This window comes from Tenrec ecaudatus, chromosome 15, assembly GCF_050624435.1.
Source record: "Tenrec ecaudatus isolate mTenEca1 chromosome 15, mTenEca1.hap1, whole genome shotgun sequence".
NCBI lineage: Eukaryota > Metazoa > Chordata > Mammalia > Afrosoricida > Tenrecidae > Tenrec > Tenrec ecaudatus.
The window spans coordinates 101,367,291-101,391,287 of NC_134544.1; the positions used below are offsets into that span (position 1 = coordinate 101,367,291).

A 23,997-nucleotide genomic window follows, 5' to 3' on the forward strand; every position below is an offset into this window, starting at 1 on the left:
AATGATCTGTCATGGTAACCTGCACAATCCCATCTAGTTCTGGTTTCAGGGTAGATAAAACCAGACTCGATAATGTAGACTAGATTCTTCATTGAATCTTTGACTTCTATCTTTCACTTTAATGCCAGTTGAGTAAAGACCAATAATTTATCTCAGATGGCCACTCACAGCTGATAAGATCCCAGACATGACTCTCCAAAGTAGAATGTAGAATATTACACTTTTGGAAGATTGACATATATATATATATATATACATATATATATATATTCATATATTTTTTTTTTTTCAGAAAGCCAGTCTTTGAATTTCAAAAAAGCTGTGCCACACATTTCTACCGGGTGCCGATGGTCACCTGCCATACTCGCACGAGGTTATCTGTGCAACCTGCAAACAGAGTCTGGCCATCAGCAGACCAGGTCAGAGAGGTGCACTGGGGTGGTTCGGCCTTGCTGCTGGTGCTGATCACTTCTTGCTTCAGCTCATCAACAATGATCTTGCCCTCCAAGTCCCAGATCTTGATGCTGGGGTCAGTGGCAGCACAGAGCCAGTAGCGGTTGGGACTGAAGCACAGGGCATTGATAATGTCTCCTCCATCGAGGGTATAAAGGTGCTTGCCTTCATTGAGATCCCACAGCATGGCCTGGCCATCCTTGCCTCCAGAAGCACAGAGGGATCCATCCGGAGAGACTGTCACAGTGTTCAGGTAGCCTGTGTGGCCGATGTGGTTCGTTTTCAGTTTGCAATTAGCCAAGTTCCACACCTTGACCAACTTGTCCCAGCCACAGGAGACGATGATGGGGTTGCTGCTGTTGGGCGAAAAGCGCACACGGGACACCCATTCAGAGTGGCTCTCGTCCTGTACGGTGCACTTGCAAACGCCCAGAGTATTCCACAGCTTGATGGTCTTATCTCGGGAGCCTGAGACAATCTGCCGGTTGTCAGAGGAGAAGGCCGCACTCAGCACGTCCTTGGTATGGCCAACATGGCGGCGTGTGGTGGTGCCCATTGTAAGATCCCAGAGACGTAGTGTTCCATCCCAGGAGCCTGAGAGCGCAAACTGGCCATCAGAAGAGATGACCACGTTGCTCACAAAGTGAGAGTGACCACGCAGAGCACGTTGGGGAATGCCATAGTTGCTCTCATCCCTCGTGAGCTTCCACATGATGATGGTCTTATCTCGCGAAGCAGACAGAATCATGGCGGGGAACTGTGGCGTGGTAGCGATCTGCGTTACCCAGCCGTTGTGGCCCTTGAGGGTGCCACGAAGGGTCATTTGCTCAGTCAGGGTGGCAGCGGGTGCGGGGGTCGCAGCAGTGACAAGGATGGCTCCGGATAGCTCCCACACCAGCTCCTGCTGCTGTTCAGCGTGGAAACAAAAGCTTGGATGATATTAAGACAAGTAACCTAGCTATCCCGTGAGACTATTTTATGTCCAAGAAATATTCATAACTGTGACACCCATGTCTTAATCCATAAACTCTGCAGTTTAGTTTTGCCTCTTTTGAGCTTTCTGTATATTCCATGATAAACTGTGTCTGGGTTCTCATTGATTTATTTTCTTCAGAATGCTTTTGAGTTTTTCACATGTTGGTTGTTTTGTCTTTGGTCTATCAGTGTTGACTCATAACACAAGTTTCCAATGTGTGATTGGCCCAGGCTATACCTACCTATTGTAGCGCTTCAAGGATTCAAGTGGTTCAAATGTAATTTTACTCTTGTGAATGTTACTGCCATTATTCTCGTCATTTCCTTTCTGAAGTTCTGTTGCTCTGGGGAAATCACTTTCTGGTGAGAGGAAATTGTTGAGTTGAACATCATATCCAAGTTAAAATTTACTAAAAGAGCCGAAGTATTTAATATATTTTCCTGCCCAAAATGTGCATGTATAGTTATTCCATTTGCTTATCTGATGAAGTACTTTAAGGGCTTGTGATCCACGTGTACAGTGATTTCTTAGTTTGATTTTGTACTTCAAATCTCTTAAAACTACTACTGAGAAGACTTCTCATATTTTTGCACACTTAGTTTATTTTTCTCTGACAACTTACAGCAGATTTATAAACTTTGTAAAATTGCCTCAGGATATTTGTATCTTCTTTTTTATTTTTAAATTGTCTTATTTGGGGCTTGTACGACTCTTATCACAATCATATACATGCATCCATTGCATATCTTCTTACTCTTTTTTGTTGCCTTCTGGTAAATTGTTTTGAATGTTAATACAGATGAAATTTTCAGTCTATCCTCTTATGTTTTCATCTTAGTTTTTCTCTGTCCTGCTGTCATTATTTTTTAAATTCTAAAGTAGTATAGTTTTACATGATCATAATTATGTTTATCTATTTGGAGTTTATTTTTGCATAGGAATAGACTCTCCAAATTAGATAATAATTTGATAAATATCAGTCATTTTGCCTACCACTTAATTCCATATGGTGACTGTATGTGGTTCCAGAGTAAAACTATACGCTGTAAGGTTTTCAGTGGCTAACCTTAGGAGTTGGTTGCCATATCTTTCTTCTAAGGTACTTCTGTGTTGTCTTCATCCTCCAATCTTTTGTTTGGTAACTGAGCACTCAGCTGTTGGTGAGTTGGTACTACTCAGGAACTTCCATTTAGGGACCCACACCTTAAAGTGTGAGTACTTGCTGTCAGAGCCTGATGTGTCATGAATTAGCTTCCCTTACAAATTGGTAGGCCTTTTCTAGGGCTGCTTATCTTTTTCTGTTGGCCTTTCTTGTGTTCCTGTATTGATACTTGATTGGGTAATGTGTATAATATATGAACAAAGGAGCCCTTTTGTCCAGTGGGTTACACATTGAGCTGCAAATGTGCAGGAGAAGATGAGTCTGCCTGCTCCAGTAAAGATACACTGGCTTGGGAGTCCTATAGGAAGCTCTACTCTGATAGCTATGCCGTGAGTTGTACTAGACGTGATGGCAGGGAGTTATGTGTGGACCAATCCAGGCCTTATTCTTTACCATTTATTGTTATTTAGGCTAAATGCAATTAAATCCACATTTTTGTGGACTCTTGTGAAGTGCAAGAAATTTTTGTGTGTGACAGTTTTGGAAACTAATCAGTTTGTGGAGGACAGTTGCTTTGGAACATGCTACCTTTTTATTGACTTCAGTCTTTTTGTATTCATTTCTTCATTGAAGTCTCAATCATACCTTTCTGACACCATTCATCCTTATTAATATTTATCTGATCATCCTGAGATTTGACTATCCTTAAAACATGAAATATACTCTTTCCTGATCCCCTGTGGTCAGATATTGTCCCCTCCTGGAACAAACTCTTTTTGGCTATTCCCTTAGTTAATTCCATCACATCCTTCAAATCACTGTTTTCAATGAATTCAATTAATTAGACGACTAATGGCACAAGATGAAAACCACCACTAGACAAAAGGATCCTATAGGCAGATACACAGCATGATAACACAGTAGAAATCAGGTGAGAGAATACCTATGTGTGCCTCCCCTCATTTTTAGGACAGTTGTTTATTCTGGGTGCTAAGTAGACCAATCAACTAGACTCATTGAAAAGAAAGCCTTTCTTGTTGTTAGCTGCCATCTAGTTTTCTCCAATTCATAGCAATACTATGCACCCATGGTGATGTAGTGTGTTATGCATTTGGTTGCTAACCACAGGTTCAGAAATTCAAACCCCTAACTGCTCTGCAGTAGAAAGATGAGGCTTCCTACTCCCTTAAGGAGCTGCAGTTTCAGAAACAAACAGGGGCTGTTCTATAGTGTATATGGGATGCTATATGCCAGAATTGGCTCAATGACTGATTATTTTTTTAATGTACAACAGAACAAAACCATGCACTGTGATCTCAGTACTCTGAATTCAATATGGTCAGCATTTTCCTTTGGGACTGGAATGGTGGCTTTGGGCTCTTCCCATATTGATCATAAACTTGAAAGTCCTCATTTGCATTTCTTGTAACTATTCCCTTTTTGGTTTACTTTGTTGCTAGTGCTTCTTCATGATCCATTTATTTTTCCAGTGTGGGAATTTTCATGTAAACTAATTGCTAATGAGCTTTTCATTTGGTGAGTGACAATGGAGCTTTATTTTGCCCTTATGTTGAGAATGGAAGTCTGAGCAACTGAAACCTAAATGTGTTTTTGTTGTTGTTGTTTACTATAATCTTTCTTTTAAACATTTTATTAGGGGCTCATACAACTCTTATCACAATCCATACATATACATACAGCAACTGTATAAAGCACATCTGTACATTCTTTGCCCTAATCATTTTTTAAGCATTTGCTCTCCACTTAAGCCCTTTGCATCAGGTTCTCTTTTTTTTAAATGTGCATTTTTAAACTCATCACAGAACCCTTCTATGTTGTTAGAATTTTTTTTATCAAGCCAGGGTTCATGGGCTAGTGTGTCTTAAAGTGAGTGATCATTGTGTTAATCCGTACACAAGCTCCCTAATATAAATATGCATGTGTTACTGCTTAAGCTCCATCTCTGTTGCATTTCTCATACAATTGATAACCATTTAACATTGTGGTTTTGTTCTTGTTCATTGCTGTGGAGTCATTTTCAACTCACAGTCACCTCATGTGTCCAGGGTAGAACTCCATTGGTTCTGGAATGGTGTGCCCTCTCAGAACAGATTGGTCTTGTTTTGTTTTGATGTGTTCAATGCTGTGTCTGTTTTGCCTGGGTTTTAATATTACCTCAATCAACCTAATAATGCAAGAGCCAGATAAATGGGCCTGAGGTAAGCAGTATTATCTGAGATTCATGGATTTTCCAGGGAAATGAGTTCTAGTTGTCTGAATTGAATAGGCTGTTTTCTTTGTTTCCTCTTTGTACTACACAGAAGACCTCTAGATCATCTCTGTAATTGTAATTTATGACTGACAGAATAACCAACTATAGGCATATGAACAGAAATGTAGTTGCCAGGAATTTAATTGTAGACACATGGGCCTGCATGCTGACCCAGTTCAACAAGTTACCATTTGAGCAATACTGAAATTGTGATTAATGTTGGTGACTTTCTTCACCTGTTTCAATTGGAAGCAACATCTGCTTAAAAGAGACAAGAGGACTAAAAGCTAGTGTGGCAAAATCTTTTTTGGAAATTGCTTCAAATTTGTAGTGGCTGAATAAGTGCAATGTTTTATCATGAACTGTTGTATGGAAGAGACCCTATTGATTCATTGGTTTAATTGATTGGTTGCTGACCATACCCTCTGTGGTTCAAGCATACCAGCCACGTCAAAGGAGGATGATGAGGCTGTTTGCACCCATGCAGATCTTCATTCTTGGAAACACTAATGAGCAGTTTCACTCATTGTTACATGGTCAAAATGAGTTAGAATTGACAGCACTACATTTGGGATTTTTTTTCATCGTAAAGGAATGGAATTTAGACTTGTGGAGACTTTAAAATATGTCACCTGATGCATTGCTGTGTACGAAATTCTTGAAAGACTTATTGGATCTATATCTACATTACACTGTCATAGCAGAATTGTAGAGTGACCATGGCAGCTCGTGTCACTGTATGATATATTCAGTTGGCTATGCTGTGAACTGTTAGCATCAGAGTACAGCCTTTTCTATGTTGTTGTTAGGTGTCATCATGTCCATTCTAGCTCATAAAACCTTTTATATAACAGAAGGAACACTGCCCTATCCTGCACCATCCTCACAAATGTTCCCATGTGTGAACCCATTTTTACAGCCCCTGTGCGAATCCATTTTGTCAAAGGCCTTTCTCTTCTTTGCCTCTCTCTCCCTTACTAAGCATGATGTCCTTCTCCAGGGACCTTTCTGTCCTGAAAAAATGTGGGAACAAATGTATGACAAGTCATAGAGTTCAGTCCCACAACGGAGAGAGTCCCACATCATGTTCAACTAATTGCCTTCCATGTCTGCAAATGGGAAAAAATCTTGGAGTGGACCATCTCAAAGCCTGGTGTATAAGTCCTAGGATCCTTGCACAGTTTAACAGTACTATGTATTTAAGTTCAGTCAACTTATAAGAAAACTGGAATCTAACTACAGTTTCTCAATCAGAAAATAGAAGGGCATGCTATTGGGATACTTTCATTTCCTGCTTTTTTTTCAGTATGTAACCTTAGTGTGTATTCATGTGAATATCCAGGTACTTTTTGAAGGGAGCGGTCTATAATAATTGCATTACAGTAGCTTTGTGTGTCAGAGTGGAAAACTTTTGATGATATCTGTATTCTATTGTTACCTATCTTTCACTTTGCTGTTTCTCTTTTCAATACCATGGCCTGTCTCCATGAAGCTACAAAATACTCAAGAGTGCAACCATACAGTGACTGAAATGTAGGTGTGTAACAGAAACACTACAGAAATTTTCATAATTCCCTCAATTAATCATCTCTTTCATGAGGTAATGTGTCAGCTTTTAGTCACCTAGAATTCTTCAAGAGGATATCATAAATCCAGGGCCTTGAGTTGCTACTTTGTTAGTTCATACCAGAAGTTCTCCAATGGCTAATGAGAAGCTAAAAGGAAAAAGAGAAATTCTGCAGTGTTTCCTAGTTGTTGTTGTTATTGTTTTAATCATTTTATTGGGGGCTCATACAACTCTTATCACAATCCATACATATATCCATTGTGTCAAGCACATCTGTACATTTGTTGCCATCATCATTCTCAAAACATTTGCTTTCCCCTTGAGACCCAATATCAGCTCCTCATTTCCCCCTTCCCTTCCCACTCTCCCCTCCCTCATAAACCCTCCATGATTCAAAAATTATTATTTTGTCATATCTTACACTGTCTAACTTCTCCCTTCACCCACTTTTCTGTTGTCCATCCCCCAGGGAGGAGGTTATGTGTAGATCGTTGTAATCGTTTCCCCCTTTCTACACCTTTCCTCTACCTCTAGGTATCACCACTCTCACCACTGGTCCTGAAGGGGTCATCTGTCTGGGATTCCTTGTGTTTCTAGTTGCTATCTGTACCAATGTACATACTCTGGTCTAGCCAGATTTGTAGGGTAGAATTGGGATCGTGATAGTGGGAGGAGGAAGCACTTTAAGAACTAGAGGAAAGTTCTATGTTTCATCGTTGCTACCCTGCACCCTTACTGGCTCGTCTCCTCCCTGCAACCCTTCAGTAAGGGGGTGTACAGTTGCTTACCAATGGGCTTTGGGTCTCCAGTCTGCACTCACCCTCATTTACAATTATATGATTTTTTGTTCTGATGATGCCTGATACCTGATCCCTTCAACACCTCAGAAGCATCAAAGCCCACATGGAAGAAGCACACCAGCCTTTGTGGTCACAAGGTGTAGAAGGGACCAGGTATCAGACATCAAAGAAAAAAATATCATATCAATGGGTGCCACCTTCCTGATATGATCACTGAATACAAATGTGTGCATAAGCAAACGTGGTGAAGAAAGCTGATTGTGCCCGGCTATCAAAAGATATATATAGCGTTTGGGGTTTTAAAGGCTTGAAGATAAACAAGCAGCCATCTAGTTCAGAAGCAACAACGCCCACATGGAAGAAGCACAGCAGCCTAGTTGTTACCTTGCTTTCACTCTGTTTCATATTTTGATAAATATTCTGGTTGGTCCTGTGCAAGGAGGTGAATTTCTCCCCTCCAATGAAAGAGATGATTTGAATGTGGAATCGGGGTTTTAGTTTTGATCATTTGTCTGGCTTATGTTATGTGTTCTGACTGTTCTCTATTCTGAACCATAAATATAGAAAGGAGCGAGATTGCAGTTTGTCCCAGACAAACTGCAGAGATAAGCTTATTGTGCTAAAAGAATGCAGTACTTGAGATAGCGTGTAATTAGTGAGTAAGTGAGTCTAGTGAGTGAAGGGATGAGCTAAACCCTGATGGAAATCCTTAGTAGAATACAGACCCATGTGTCTAATCCCCATGTGAAGTCTCAATTTCCCAGGATGGCCATCTTCCCTCCTTTCATATTGGAGTGCATGGTACCTTGCTGAACCAGAATATATGGGATGTTATAGGACACTGTAGATGTTTGAGAGGTGGTTGTGGACTTCTTGGAAGAATGGGCATTGCTCGTCCTTTCTTAGAGGAAACTCTATAGTCATGTGATGATGCTAATTTTTAACAATCTGGCCTCAGTAGGTATGAATATTTTTATTAAACAGAAATAAGTCATTCTCATCAGTGCTAGTCCAATATTTTGGGCTCAGTAATGGGAATACTTTCTTAAATAATCAAGTGGAATTTTCTCTCAGGGGCATGCATGTCATGCCTTCCCCGTGAATATAAAGCTCTTAGTATCACATTAACTTTTTATATCAAGTGTGACTACAAGTCTACTAAGTTTCCTTACATGTTTTAAATGTGTTGACCTTCTTTAGTTCAGAAAGAATATGTGTGCCTTGTGCCTTGTAAACACTCTTTTCTACAAGTTTAACATGAAACTTTTATTATAAATAAGATTCACACCCACCAAAAAATCCAAATTCCTACAGGAATATAACATTGGCTCGCTGTCAGGGAAGTGTTGATTATCTTTCCAGACTCCTTGTGATGTGCCTTTCTCCAAGAGCAGTATGTCAGATACACCTTTTCTCCCTCACTTGACACCAGTGTGGTGGGAAGCGGTGTTAGGCTGGGTTGTCTAGTAATATGAAAGTATAGATGCTCAGCTGCATAAGAAAGAGCTATACATCACGAAGTAAAATTTTATTAAGAGAACATCCCATCCCAGTCCAACTGAAACCCATGTGTCCAATGCTCGCTGAAGCATCTGTGTTGTGATGACTTCCCAACCATAAAATTATTTTCATTGCTACTTCATAATTGACATTTTGTTAGTGTTATGAATCAGGTGACCCCTGTGAAAGGGTCGTTCAACCCCCCCAAAGGGGTCACGAACCACATGTTGAGAACCGCTAACTTAGAGGGATGTTTGTCATTGGACAAGGCTTTAAGACCTTAGACACTATTCTTTCTGATAACTGGCCACCATCTAATCTGTTCGCCACACATTGCCATTTACTTACATTGCAGTGATCCATGAATGAGGGATTGAGTATTGAGCAGAGTCACATGAGAAGAACAAATTGTTCTTAGGTGAGAGCTTTGATCAAATGTAATTTCAAGATACTTGCATGCATCTAAGGTATACGTATACATTTATGGTCCACTATAGAGGCAGCATTATCAGCTTGAAAATAATGTAAGAATTTATATGGTAAATTTGGTATTTGTAAGAACAATAACAACTTGGCCAATGATGTAGAATCTGAATTCCTGTAGACTTTTACACTAAAAGTACACTTATTTTTTTAATCATTTTATTGGGGGCTCGTACAATTCTTATCACAATCCATACATCCATCCATTGTGTCAAAAACATATGTACATTTGTTGCCATCATAATTCTCAAAATATTTTCCTTCTACTTGAGCCCTTAATATCTGCTGCTCATTTTCCCCACTCCCCCCACCTCTAAAAGTACACTTATAAGGATTCCAAATTTCATTGGCAGAACACTGTTGAAAACAATATGGATGTGACATACAGGAAAAGGCAAAACCATTTTCTGAACTGAGACATCATAGACAGCAAAGGAAATGTGAACACGGCCAGTATAAGGAAGTTCCAAGTTGTTTATCATTGTGTAAAATCAAAGCAATAGAGATTTGAACCAATGCCCAATGATCCAAAGTCCAGGACCTGAGGATAGTAATCCTCTGCTTCCTCTCAAGTTTGGCTGCTTCTGGTTAAAGTCCAAAGGAGTGTTTCAGGGTCTTTTCTCCTGCATCAGGTGTGTTGAAGGCAAAGTCCAGTTCACACAGTGAGGTCCTCAAAATCAGTCTTTTTGATGGGACCTCTGGTGAAAGCTGTATTTAAAAAACACACTGAATGGCAAAATCTGGTTAGCCTACTGCATGTGGCCTAGATTGCTTATAAGCAGAGAAAAAAGTTCTTCCCTAATTACAGGATTCATAACATTATACAAGGTAACTTCTCTCACTGGCAGCCTCTGCATGGCAAGTTGAGCATTTCTCTAAGGGCAAACGTTTGTCTAGGGTTTGTTTCTTAATGAAGTGAGACAACTCCCTTCAGACCTGCAGGTAACGCTTTCTTTTCTGGTCATGAGTTTCTATACTTTCTCTTAAATGAATATCGGCTCTGACAGAAGTGAGGATCTCTGAAGGCAAACAGTTCACACAGGATTATTTTAATTTATAAGAAGTGAGAAAGTTGAATTCATAGGTCTCAGGACATGGAAAATAATAATAAAGAGATGTTCCCTAGGGGTAAATAAGAGATTGAGAATTCCGTGAGCACAACAGGAAACCCACCCTGGCAACTCATCTGTACCTGCCTCAGAGTCTGGTTCCTGTGCATATTTGATCCTGAGCACCCACTACAGAGATTGAGCCTTCTGTGAGACAGTCTTCAGGAAATGAAATGAAAGCCCCCAGGAAACAGGAGCAGGATATTGTTTGGGAACATTTGTAACTAATACACATAAGAATGTCACTAATGAGGAAACATTTCTTTCAACCTAATCCAGAAGGAAAACCATCCTATATATCTATGTATCTTACTAGAAAACATGAACACATTTTCATATATAAAAATACAACAACATGATAAAACCTAATAATGTAATTCCACTCCAACCACAATGAGCTTAATGAGACAAGGAAGAAACATTGCTTCTAAATTGCATCAGCATGTTTGTGCGGAGAACTGGAGTTCTCAGGACTAGCCAAAGCGCAATTCAAGACTAGTATATAAACGAAGCATAGGAATTTGTCTATGATAAAGGAGGCGGTTCTCTAATAGGTGATTTCGTATTGAGGTAACCTGGTCAACTTACTGGACATCTGTTGGGTTACACTGACATTTAAGAAAGTTTTTCCTACCTCTCATTTTTTGTTCCTTTTCTCAGGGTAAGATTGGCGTCTTAGCTGAGTGATCCTCCAGCCTCCATGGTCTTCTCTGCACTTTCTCTCTTACAAACATTTCCCCAATTAAGTGCATGCACTTAAATCTCACTGAGGCAAGCATACACACTTAGTAAAAGTTATTGACCATAAGAACACATGCAGACATGTTTTCCTAAATAGGGTATGTTAGACAGGGTTTTCTAGAGAAACAAAACCAGAACACTAATAATTTTATATATGTATTTATGTAGATATAGAAACCATAAGAAATAAACTGTTAATTAATCTATAAAGCAGTATAAATGGCACAGTGCAACTCACTCTGGTGAGACAGCTGTGAAACACTGGCAGTTCTTCAAGTTTTTAAGGCCGCTGGGTAGTCCTCTGTATAGCAAACAACAAGGCAGGTAGGTCACCAACAGTCAGCCAGATGACAGGGTCTGGTAGTCCCCAGCTCAAGAGATATAAATTCCAATAGTGTGGCAATACAGGTCTTGCGGGAACCTCAAATTAAAGTGACACAGTCTATGGGTTAGGTGTCCCACAGGTTGTGTAGCTTGCAAATTGAGGCACAGAGCAAGCAAGGCAGCCACACACTGGTCCGATGATCAAAAGGCAAGAGACAAGAAAGGCGAGGCTCGCCGAGCCATTTATCTTTCCACCCTTCACTTAATCCCACATGTGTTCATTAACCATGTTGGCACAGTAAATGTGTACTGTCTCATAGGGTATTCAATGGGATTTCCAAACTTGATACTGGGTCATCAAAGGGAGTCATTGTGGTGGTTAAACATGGTTAAAGCTGCTGCCTTTAGAAGGCTAGAAATGTTTTCATAAATTGTACATTATTTTACTCACTCATTGTAATACTGTATTTATTATAGGTGCTAAAATATACTCATAGATTACAGCCAAATAATGGGAGGATTAAAAAATTACCCACGGATTACCTTAATTCCAGTTTAAATGTAAACTTTAAGAATTGTCCTGGCGTCAATCTTCTTAAAAATTTTTAAACTTGGTATTACATATTGGGTATATATTGACTTAAAAATTTCTTTGAACATGCCAATAATACTTATACAACTAAAATGTTTTCTAATTTGGAAAGGAATTCTTGTTTAATGTGGAAACTATAAGGCTTAAAATATGTGTTTTATTGATAAAGTATATTGCTCTGGGCTTTCTTAGTGAAAAAACCCACAATATTTACATGTTACTTACTTATACCTTATGAATAAACATATCCATTTTCCCAGAAAGAAATCTTGGAGGACCCCTAGACACTGTTGACATTGTGAATACAAAATAACCTACTATTAGTTGTGAATCCCCTTAATTAAAATATCCTCAAATAAGCAGCACACTAAAAAGACATAATTAATTAGTTAATTGGTTTTCATTGGTTATTATGCTCTGCCACATGTTATAATTCTCTCTCAGTACTCATAAATTTAGAACATGACTAATTTTAAGCTGTCCAAGCCTGAAGAGAGAGAAGCCATATATAAAACTTAAGGGACAATCATGGTCGATCAAGGAAGAATAAAGTTAGACAAAGAATTAATTTACTAACATACAAAATTAGTCTGATAATGTATATAAACAGAAAGAAGCTCATCAAAGATTACATTTTCTAATGGAGCAAATATTCAGAACACGGTGTTAGGCTGTGGGTGGTAGGTGTACCCTTATTTGATGTTAAATATTATCCATGGTCTCTTACTCTCACATAGCTTCCTGATTCTCTCTGGTTAAGTCCTTGTTTTTTATCAGTTTAATGAGTGTTTTCCTGCATGTGTGAGTGTATGTGTGAGCAAAGGTGTTCTAGGACTGCCATGTGTTACTTAAGAAGGCCTCTCTGCAGCAACCTAAAGCAATCTATATGAGGTCCACTCTGCTTTCAGCTGGACTCACCCAAGGATGGCTATTCCAATAAGCAAGGTTCAAGGAAGATAGATCCTACTGATTTATTATTAATCATGCTGAAGTAATTACAAGTGATTACCATTTCATTTGTCTATAGCCTTTTCTTCTTGATTTCCCAGCTTACTCTCAGGACCCAGGTGGACCTGGAGGCAGGATCTCAAAAAGAAAAAGTGTAGTGGATCAACCTTGCTTGGATATTATGTGCTTCCTGGAAGGTAAGCGGGCCTGGAACATGGGCAGGGGGACTTATCTCAGGGGAGGTATCCTCAGCCAGTATGTATGTAAGACAGGCTTCAGAGAGGAACCCTGACTTTTGCCTCTGGAAGCTCAAAGGCATTCAGTCCTGTGCCAAAAGTAGAGATAATGAAACTCCCACTAATGACAACTTAGTTGCTGATTTGTCCACATTTGGTCTCCCTTGCATTTCAGGATATATTTAGATATCCATGCACCCAGGATGTCTCCCCAGCATTTAGCCCATTAGGTGAAAGAGGGATTGACCCGCTGTTTTTATCATGAGTAACTTTTTCAGGACTTCTCTTTTCTCTGAGTGGAGAGCCCCAATGTGCTTGGAGAGAGGGACTTGTTGGCACTGGATACACAGGGTGTATGTGGGATTGACATCTTTCCATTTGGGGGTGAAGATACAGCACCCACTTGTGCAGGATGTCTTGTGAGGTTAAGTTCCTGGCTCACAGGAATCTAGAGCCATGGACACAGATATTTTAGGGTTGCCAACTCAAACTGAGAGGGGATGTACAAAGTATTCCTGTGAACCTTTTTCCTAGGTCTGAGTAAAAGGTAAATTGTTCGTTTTGAAAAATGGAGACAATGTTTCCAATGTAAGCACCTTTAATTTGCTACCTCTTCCATCTTGTGAGAATAGGATCACCTGGGAATAAAGGGATGGAGGGTTTCGATGGATGATAGAATAACCGATAATGAACTTGTTTTCTTTAATATGAGCTTCACCACATTTTCCAGGGAGAATACAGTTGTGATCTACAAATTAGTAACATAGTATAATTGAGCCCTTGGGCACCTTGCTTATATGGGAACACATCCCTGCATATGTCTAATAGCAGAGAAGGCTCCTTGAGGGCAGGACACAGTAAAACAGGTCCACACGAGAGCTTTGAGAACCCTTGGTCATGATATTGTCATATTTAAACATTTATATACTACTTTATTTTGCCAAGTGTAATGAACCATATGCAAATGATATAAAAGTTAACTGAGAAGAGACAATATATGTCTGATTCCTGGGTTTGCCTGTCTACCTACAGCAGTCCACTTCATTTAGGTAAAACGTGAGAGAGGAGACACCTCCACAAGCATAATTCACAACATGAGTTTGTTGATGGGTTTGGTTTGGGGTTCTTTCCAGGGATTTAGAGTGCTAGAGTCAGCGTCTGTACTTAAGATCAGAATCTAGGTCCTGGGATTAATCACTGTTCCCAGTTCAAGAACAGGAGGCAAGGGATAGATTTGGGAGATAAATATCATGAGTTAAGAGGCAGGTGTTATGGCCAGTTTAAAGGGTTTTATCATTGGTATACATGTGGTAAGCTCTTATGTGTACCAGTGTACATGCTCCTGTGTAGCTCAAAGTGAAAGGCAAGACTGGGGCCATGATAGTGGAGGGTGAGGAAATCTCAAGGAACTATAGGAATAATGTGTTTCATTGGAGCTATACTGCACCCTGGTTGACTCATCCCTTCTTTGTGACGCTTCTGTGATGGGATGTCCCATTGTCTACAGATGCGTTTTGGATCTCTATGTTTTGTGTGTTTGTTTTGGGTCTTCTGATACCACTTAGCTGATCCCACTGACACCTCAGGATCACACAGGCTGGTGTGATTCTTCCATGTGGGCTTGTTGCTTCTCTGCTTATTTAACTAGTTGGTCACCACCAGCTTTCTTCACATTTGCTTGTGCACCCATTTTTTTTCCTGCAGCAATCATGTTGGAATGGTGAGCATCACAGAATGCCAAGTTGTTAAAACAAAGTGTTCTTGTGTTGAGGGAGGGCTCCAATAGTGGTCCAAAGTCCATCCACGACCTCAGTGTATTGCCATATAAATACATGTACATAGGCCAATACCTCTATTTTTACTAATTAATGTATTACATATGTACACATTAATTTATGATGTATAGGGAATTTTTATTTCTTCCCCTTCAAAGTCATTTTTCTTTTTTTTTTAATGATTATTTTTCTGATTGGCCTAGCTAGAACATACAGTATAATTTTAATATGAGTGTTGAAAATGAACATGTATATTTGTCCTGTTTCTGAGGTTGGATGATATTTTTATCTCTTTCTGCTATATGTGACATTTTTCAAAGTTTGTTTTGTTATGAGTATATTAGCATATGTGTAAGACCTGTTTCATGTTAGATTTGTGTTTTTTCCTTTTAATTTGAAAAGTCATGCTTTGTTTAGTATATATTCTGTCTCTTTAATTGAATAGTTTTCCCCCTATCAATTGGTATATTTGAATGCTAATTTTTTGTTTTTGATTAATCATGATATATACCGTATAGACTCGTGTATAGGTCCAGTTTTCTCAGCACATTTTTAAGGCAGTTTTTGTGGTAAAATTTGGTGCCTTGGCTGATTTTCGGGTCGGATTATACTCAAGTGTATATGATATTTAGTAATATGTCTGACTCAGATTCCAGTTCTTAAAGAACTTTTTCATGCAGATCCATTACCAATATTGATACAATTAAACATTGTATCAAGAATGAATGACTCAATGACTATTAGTCTACAATTTTCTTGAAATAGCTTTATCTGACATTGGTATCAGTTTATTTCTGGTCTCATAGAAAGTTAATAAGTGTTCTTTCCAAACTAATGTTGTTTCAACCCAATAACTCGAACTTAAACAACAAAACAGTAAAAAGGTGTTTAATAAGGGGTCTGATATCAAGGAATTCAAGAATAAAGAAAATATTTTGAAATTGACTGTGGTAGCAATTGTACAATACTGCTTGATGTGATTAAGCTATGTTATGATATATGCAAGCGCCCCCAATGAAATCATTTTTTAAAGGATTTATTCAACATATCTGAAAACTTTTGTCGTTAGCTACCAGATCTTCAGTTTTCATTTATCTTACAGTTAGGCTACAAGTTTCTCACGAAATTTTATTTTGACTCAACTGAATAACTGTCGATGGAAACCAGCCTCTAATAATCGAGGCGTCTACAGGTACAATTGTACGGATATAATATATAAAGATCATAGTAAAGTTAGAGAAGATAAGAGAGAGAATAAAATAAAGGAGTCGGACACATTTTGTGGTAGCATGCTCACCTCAGCTTCTCTTGCTGGTCCACATGGAGTTGGGAGAAGAGATAGGAGAGAGAGAGTCTTTACTATCTTGGGATATTTATAGGTAGCCATAATATATGAATACTCAGTAGTTACATCCATCACAAGGTGGGTGGCAACCACAATAAGGTCTCTAAGCTCACAGGTGAGAAAACCTAATACCTGCTTCAGGGCGGAAGGAAAGAGGGGGATGGGTGCCACAGCAGGAGAAGATAGCAAAGGAATGTCCACTTGTATAGGGAGATAGAATCAAACATGTTCTCACTTTAAGGGAATGATGTTTAATGCAGGATAATGTACTTGGGCATTAACTTACCAAAGTGGTGGCTTTCCTACCGTGGAATACTAGCTTTCCAGATACCCTCTGTTATAAATTAGGGAATATAGTCCTAGTCATATTTCCCAAAGTGTTAATTTCCCACAATTATTGACCTTCTAAACAGCCTGAAACTTAGTGATTACTATGGATCCATAGCTCTGTTGGACCTTCTGATTTTCCAGCTGACACCTCAGTATAGAGGATTAAATAATTTACACTCCATTTGACAGACAAATAGCCAGTCACACCTAAGTGTGTGTTGCCATCACAATAAAGCCCAAGTTTGTGAAAATGTTCTGCCTTGTGTCATGCTGGGTGGACCTTAGACAATTTCCTTCAGCTAACCTCCAGAGGAATGGTTTAATGAAGTTTAGGAATTCCTCATTGATTTTGTAGTCACTTTGTTTGTTCTAATTTTTAACAAAAGAAACCCGTCCCTTTTATAAATTAGAGAAATAATAACTTGTAAATATAGCTAGCACATTAGCATGTCTTTGTGTATGTCTAGTGTGATCATTAGAGGTTTCTCAGTCTGTTGTTATTGTGAGCTATCATTGAGTCAATTCCAACTCCCAGGGACCCAGTGCATGACAGAAAAAAACACGGTCCTCTTGTGCCATCCTCTCAATTTAAGATGAACCCATTGTTGCAGTTTGTTAATCCATTTAGTAGAGGGATTACTTTTTTCACTGCCCCTCTATTTTACCAAACATAATATTCTTCTCCAGGTACAGTTCTCTTCTGATAACATTTCCAAATTATATATTAACCCTCACCATCCTTACCTCTAAGTAGCACTCTGACATTACATCTGCCAGAACAGAATTGTTTGTCCTTTTCGATGTCCATGGTACTTGGGATATTCTTGACCAGCACTGCAATTCAAACTTATTGATTCTTCTTCATCCTTCCTTATTCGGCGTCCATCTTTCACATGCATATGAAACCATTGACAATAGCATGTTTAGGTCAGGTAAACTCAGTCCTCAAAGTAATATCTTTGCTTCCCAACACTCTAAAGAGTCATTTTCCAACAAATTTATCAAATTTAATGTATCTATTGATTCACCATTTGTTTTTGTTTTGTATATAACCTAACTTTTTTTTGCATAAACTAACCTTTTTTCTGGAAGGAATTAAAACTTAGATTAAAAATGTTGATCAAAGAGCCACCTGGTATTCAACCTTACTTTTCAATCAGCCTGCCTAAAACCTCTGAAACTGAAACCTGGATTTAAGACCTAGGGGAATGGTGCACCTTATATTCCACACATGCACGATGACTAAGCATGGAGAAAGTTGAGAATTGTGTGTTTTTCTACCAGCCTAACTTGCAGATTAGTTCTATAGGGGCACCAACCTACACCACTGTCAAGTAACTGCCACCTCACAACTCCCGTCCTTCAGAAACTCACGGGCTTGCAAAAGAGCAATACCAGTGATAACTATGTAGCCATTCAGGCTAATGCCTCCCAACTTTATTGCAGCATAACCTCTTTCCATCACATTTATTTTTTCTTCCTACACTTCCAATCTCCTGGTGAAGCATGCTTCACAAGCTCATGCCTAGACAATGGCAAATAAATAAGATGCCAGTCTTGGTGTATTTCTTGATTGTTAATATTTCTATGTTTGCTTAGTCTATAAAGAAATATATTTCATTTTTCCTGTGGAAGGTGTTTCCCCTCCCTTCATAAACACACAATAATACCACAGAGAGGGAGAGATATAAAGAGAGCAAGGACATGATATGGAATATGTTGTTTATAGTAGAGAATTTCTGAGCTATTATAAAATCTTAAGTTAGGATTAGAACAGAATCGGACAGTCCAAGTGGGAAGTGATGGGCTTATTATGTTATAAACTTGAGGAGACTTCACAAAGTGAGTGGGATAAAGTGGAACTAAAGGTAATTAGTGGAAGTTTGTTACAAAAATATTGAATGTTCTTCATATTGATATGTCCATGAGATGAGATGAAATCTTTTGAGAAGTAAATGTATATGGTTAGAGAATGATAACAATGAGTAAAGCCTAATAGTGCTATGGAACTCATACTATGTGTCAAAATCACAATGAAATGAACATCCCTCAAGATTATAAGCCTCATCTTTCTTTTAACATGTATTTGATTGCTTAGGATTCGGATTAAAGAGATTATGTGGGCTCTTTTAGGACTCAGTGACTGATGTGGATGTTACTTTGGATTTTACCGCAGAAGAATGGGCAATGCTGGATGTTTCTCAGAAGTGACTCTACAGAGATGTGATTGTTGAAAACCTCACAAACATAGCTATTGTAGGTAAAAAGAACTTCATCATTTCAAATTAATTCCTTACTTACCAAATATATACAATATGGCTTAGGAATACCTGGTTAGATATGCCAATTAAGTTAATTTTCTCTCCAGAACAATTATATCACAGGCTTCCCATGATCACAAATATCTACATATTGCAGTCTACCATTACTTTGTCTATTTGCCACACTGTCAAATCTTGCATGTTGTTATTCTGGAATCGACCCAACCAATATTTCAATTACTACCAGTATTATAAGGAAAGATGAGCAAATATTCAGGAATTAAATCCATGTGGTAAAGATGACTATGTTCTCAGCTAATAACACAAAATAGCCATCAGAATTTCCATTGAGTATGGGGGAGAAATATTTTGGTGATCTCCTTCAATTTTCCATGTAAGTCACTATGAGCCAAAATTGTCTTATCATCTAATAATATTTTACATATATACATATAGTTATGTTTATATATTATACATAAAATCAATTGTTATGTATGATATATAACACATCTATCTGTGCACAATCAATGCATCATCTGCACATCTTCACCCACTGCTCGTTTGTGCATTTGAAATCATAGTGACAGCATAGTACATGGTGGAATTTTGCTTAGGATTTTTTGAGGATGTTAAACTTAATGGAAGTAGATCACCTCCTCTTATGTCTGGATAGCAGCTTTGTTTCAACAGCACCATCATTTAGGAGGCCAACACCTAATTCATTGTGTGTAGTGCTTAATCATTGGCCTGGTAAACCAACATTTTCCTGGGGAGAAAAATAAGGCCTTCGTCCACAAGAAGCTATAGTTTCAGAAAATTACAGGGCCATTTCTGTATGGTCCTATAAAGTAGATATGAGTCAAAATCAACTCAATCAAAGGCAATTTTGAAACATATGCTGGGAGCATAGAAAAGATCATAGCAAATGGAAATTTTCCACATTTTGATGCCCCTCTTATGTATTTGTAGATTAATGTAATATATGTGTTTATATATTATGAACATGTAGACAGAGGAACATGATCCTGGTGGTGCATTGTATTAACCATCTGGCTTGTAACGGAATGGAGAGTGCCTCTAGCATATCAGCAACACCCTATCATACATATGATGCTGGCTATTCTTATAAAAATCATATTTATAGTCTATCTTATGGGGTTACTGAATAGAATGCAGTTTATATTTCTATCTATATTTACATGTGTGTAATTTCTAAGTATGTTCATAATTATACATATATATATGTATGTAGATAAAAATATATACCCTGTATGTATGACTTTGGTTATACTTTCTTTGTTGCATATCTATATATGATTGTGTGTGTTTGAATTTGTGTCTATCAGTAATATGTTAGCTTACTGCCACTATGTACTTGTGAATTATATTATGAATATTTGAAATATGTTTCTCTTATGTTCATATATAGAATCACTATATATTTCATTAACCCTGTGACCATTATTGTTGTATCACACTCAGATATTTAAATAATGGTTTACTAGACAATTGAGGGAGAAAATTGAATGTTTAGTATCCATGTTAATAATGAAATGGTTAAAAAATGTCTTTTTAACTTTGTTTTCAACACAAGATATTTTCCAGTAAAATCTAGGGGAAGATATAAGGAAAACACTCTTCATGGAGTTTCCAGTGTTATGAATATAAGCAGTGTGGTAAGGCTTTTTCTCAACTACACATGCCTCATTCAACATAAGAGAATTCACAAAGAAGAGTGGCCTGGTGAATGTAAGGAAATGTGAGAAAACTTACTGAAATGACTAGCCACAATCAACATATGAGAACTCAAAGTGGAGAGAGGCCTTATGAATGCAAGGAATGTGAGAAAACTTTTACTAAATCCTCACACCTCACTCAACATATGAGAATTCACAGTGGAGACAGGCCTTATGAATGTAAGCAATGTAACAGAGCTTTTACTCATTCTACTACCCTCAATGTACATAAGAGAATTCACAGTGGAGAGAGACCTTATGAATGCAAGGAATGTGAAAAAACATTTACCCTATCCTCACAACTCACTCAACATAAGAGAATTCACGATGGAGTGAGGCCTTATGAATGTAAACAATGTAACAAAGCTTTTACTCAATCGACTACCCTCAATGTACATAAGAGAATTCACAGTGGACAGAGACCTTATGAATGTAAGGAATGTAAGAAAACTTTTACTCAAAAGACTAGCCTCAATCAACATATGAGAACTCACAGTGGAGAAAAACCTTATGAATGCAAGGAATGTAAAAGAACTTTTACTCAATCAGCCTCCCTCAATAAACATAAGAGAATTCACAGTGGAGAGAGGCCTTATGCATGTAAGGAATGTGAGAAAACTTTTACTCAAATGATCAGGCTAAATGAACATATGAGAGAGAACTCACAGTGGAGAGAGGCCTTATGAATGTAAGGAATGTGAAAAAACGTTTACCCGATCCTCACAACTCACTCAACATAAGAGAATTCACAATGGAGTGAGGCCTTATGAATGTAAGCAATGTAACAAAGCTTTTACTCAATCTACTGCCCTCAATGTACATATGCGAATTCACAATGGACAGAGACCTTATGAATGTAAGGAATGTAAGAAAACCTTTACTCAAATGACTAGCCTCAATCAACATGTAAGAACTCACAGTGGAGAGAAGCCGTATGAATGTAAGAAATGTAAAAGAACTTTTTCTCAATCAGCCTCCCTCAATAAACATCTGAGAATTCACAGTGGAGGGAGGCCTTATCAATGTAAGTAATGCAAAAGAGACTCTTCTCAATCTACTACCCTCAAAAATCATGAAACTTCACTGTGGAGAGGGGCCTTATCAATGTAAGGAATGTAAGAAACCTTTCCAGCATTCTGTTTAGCTTCAGTCAACATAGTGGAATGCTCAGTGGAGAGAGGCTTTAGGAATCTAAGAAAACTTTTACTCTCTCTAATTGCCTCAGTGAATATATGAGACTTAAGTGGAGAGAGACCTTATGAATATAAGGAAAATGAGGGAACTTTTACTGTATCCTCACTGAACATATGAGAATTCACAGTGGAAAATGGCCTTATCAATGTAAGGAATGTGAGAAAACGGACTCAGTCTGCTAGCCTCACAAAAAATATAAGAATTCACAGTGTCCTGAGGACAATATTGCTCTTCAGAGAAGCCAAAGCACAGAGAGAACTATAGGGCCAGCACCACTACAAGATATGGCATCCCTGACTGACTCCCCTCACTGACCCATACAGCTTCAGGGGACAACACTGGAGACCATGTGGGAATTACATCTGATCTGACCCCACCACACTGAGATGGAACACTAAGGGCCTACAACAGAACAGCAAGGGGAACAGAACAACAAAGTGACCAGGGAATACGAAAAGTGCCTTTGGGGCCAGGGTTTGACACCCCATGAGACTCCACCAGAAAAAATTCCTAAAGATCAACAAATGGACTTTGAATTATTTACAGGCTTTTCTCTTTTTTCATTCTGTTGTTTTTATGATTTTGTTTTCTTTTGTTGCTTTGTTTTCACTGTCTTGTTTTTTGTGCATATTATCTCTGCAGGCCTATCTAAATAAGGTAGGTGGGATAAACAATGGGGAGGAGAAAACAATGGGACTGATGGTTCTAGGGAACATGGGAGAAGGGGAGGCAGGGAAAAGGAAGTGGGTGTTAAAATCCCAGGGACAAGGGAATAACAATTGATCCAAAATCAATGGCAAGGAGGGTATAAGAAGCCTGGTAGGGCTTGATTAAGGCCAATGTAACTGGGAGGAATTACTGAAACCCAAATGAAGGCTGAACATGATAGTGGGATAAAAGCAAATAGGGGAAAAACTAGAAGGCAAAGGGCAATTGTAGAGATCTAAAAACAGATATGTATATGTGTAAATGTATATAGAATGATGGGGAAATTGCTCTAGGTGCATATATGTATAGGTTTAGTGTTAAGGAAGCAGATGGACATTGGGCCTGTACTCAAGTACTCCCTCAATGTAAGAACACTTTATTCTATTAACCAGGCATTCCACAATGTTCACTTTCCCAACACAATTGCTGAGGACAAAGTGGGTGCATGAGCAAAGATGTTGTTGCCAGGCTATCAAACAATAAAGCATCTGGCTGATAAGCAACAAAGTTCACATGGAAGAAGCACATCAGTCTGTGATCACAAGTTTTTGATAGCCTCTATAAGTTATCAAGGGTTCCTGAGGGAGGGAGCATGGAAGAGGGAGGGGAGAAAAGCAAAGAGCTGATACCAAGGGCTCAAGAAGAAAGAAAATGCCCCTTCCCCCAGAAGAATTTGTTTCAAAGGATGACATTGATTCTGCAGCACCCAGAGAGGGACATATCTCATCAGAGCACATGGCAGCAGATGAACGGGGAGGAGGAGAGACTGGAGAATGGCCTGGCCCACCAGACTGTGAGGATGATGTTCCTGATTGGAGCAACCAGTCCACAGAGAGGACAACAAGGCTGGCCCCACTATGAGACACGATGCCCCTCACTGACCCATGGCGCTACAGGGGACAGCACTGGAGACACAGTGTGGGAATTGCGTCCGACCTGATCCCACCACACTGAGGCAAAGCACTGGGGGAGTGCAATGGAGCAGCAAGGTCCCCAGGGAATGCTGAAAGTGGACTTTGGGGCCAGGGCGTGCTGCCTCAACAGACTGGACTGGAAAACACTCCTAAAGCCAACAAATGATCCTTGAACTAACTACACGCTCTTCTTTCTTGATGTGTTTTGTTCTTTGTCAGTGGTTTGTTGTTGTTTTGTTGTATACTGTTGCTTTGTTTTCCTCTGTCTTGTTTTTGTGCATGTTATTATCTCCACAGATCTGTCTAAATAAGACAGGCTGGATGAACTATCTGGAGGAAAAATAATGGGACCAACAGTTCCGGGGGACTTGGGATAGGGGGAGGTGGGGGATAAGGAAGTGGTGATAACAAACCCAGCAACAAGGGAACAACATGGTATCTAAATTGCTGGTGAGGTGGGAGTGGCAGGCCTGGTAGGGAATGATCAACGGTAAGGTAACGAAGAGGTATATCTGTAACCCAGGTGGGGAAGGAGCATGATAGTGGAGTAGGAGGACAGTCAAGGGAAATAGAGGAAAGAGCTAGGGGGGAAAGGGCATTTAGAGAGGTCTAGACAAAGACATGTACATGC

General features: G+C 38.9%; 1 protein-coding gene across 1 annotated transcript in view; it reads right to left on the bottom strand.

The window, feature by feature from the left end:
- Positions 1-313: 313 nt before the first annotated feature.
- The window catches only part of LOC142427647 (small ribosomal subunit protein RACK1-like), a 29,283-nt gene continuing 5,599 nt past the window's right edge, over positions 314-23,997 (bottom strand). The window contains exons 2-3 of the mRNA XM_075532821.1: positions 1,671-1,788; positions 314-1,382 (exon numbers count right to left, since the gene is read on the bottom strand). Coding sequence (XP_075388936.1) covers positions 335-1,382; positions 1,671-1,788 — 1,166 coding nt within the window. The 3' untranslated portion in view covers positions 314-334. The remainder of the gene's footprint in view (positions 1,383-1,670; positions 1,789-23,997) is intronic.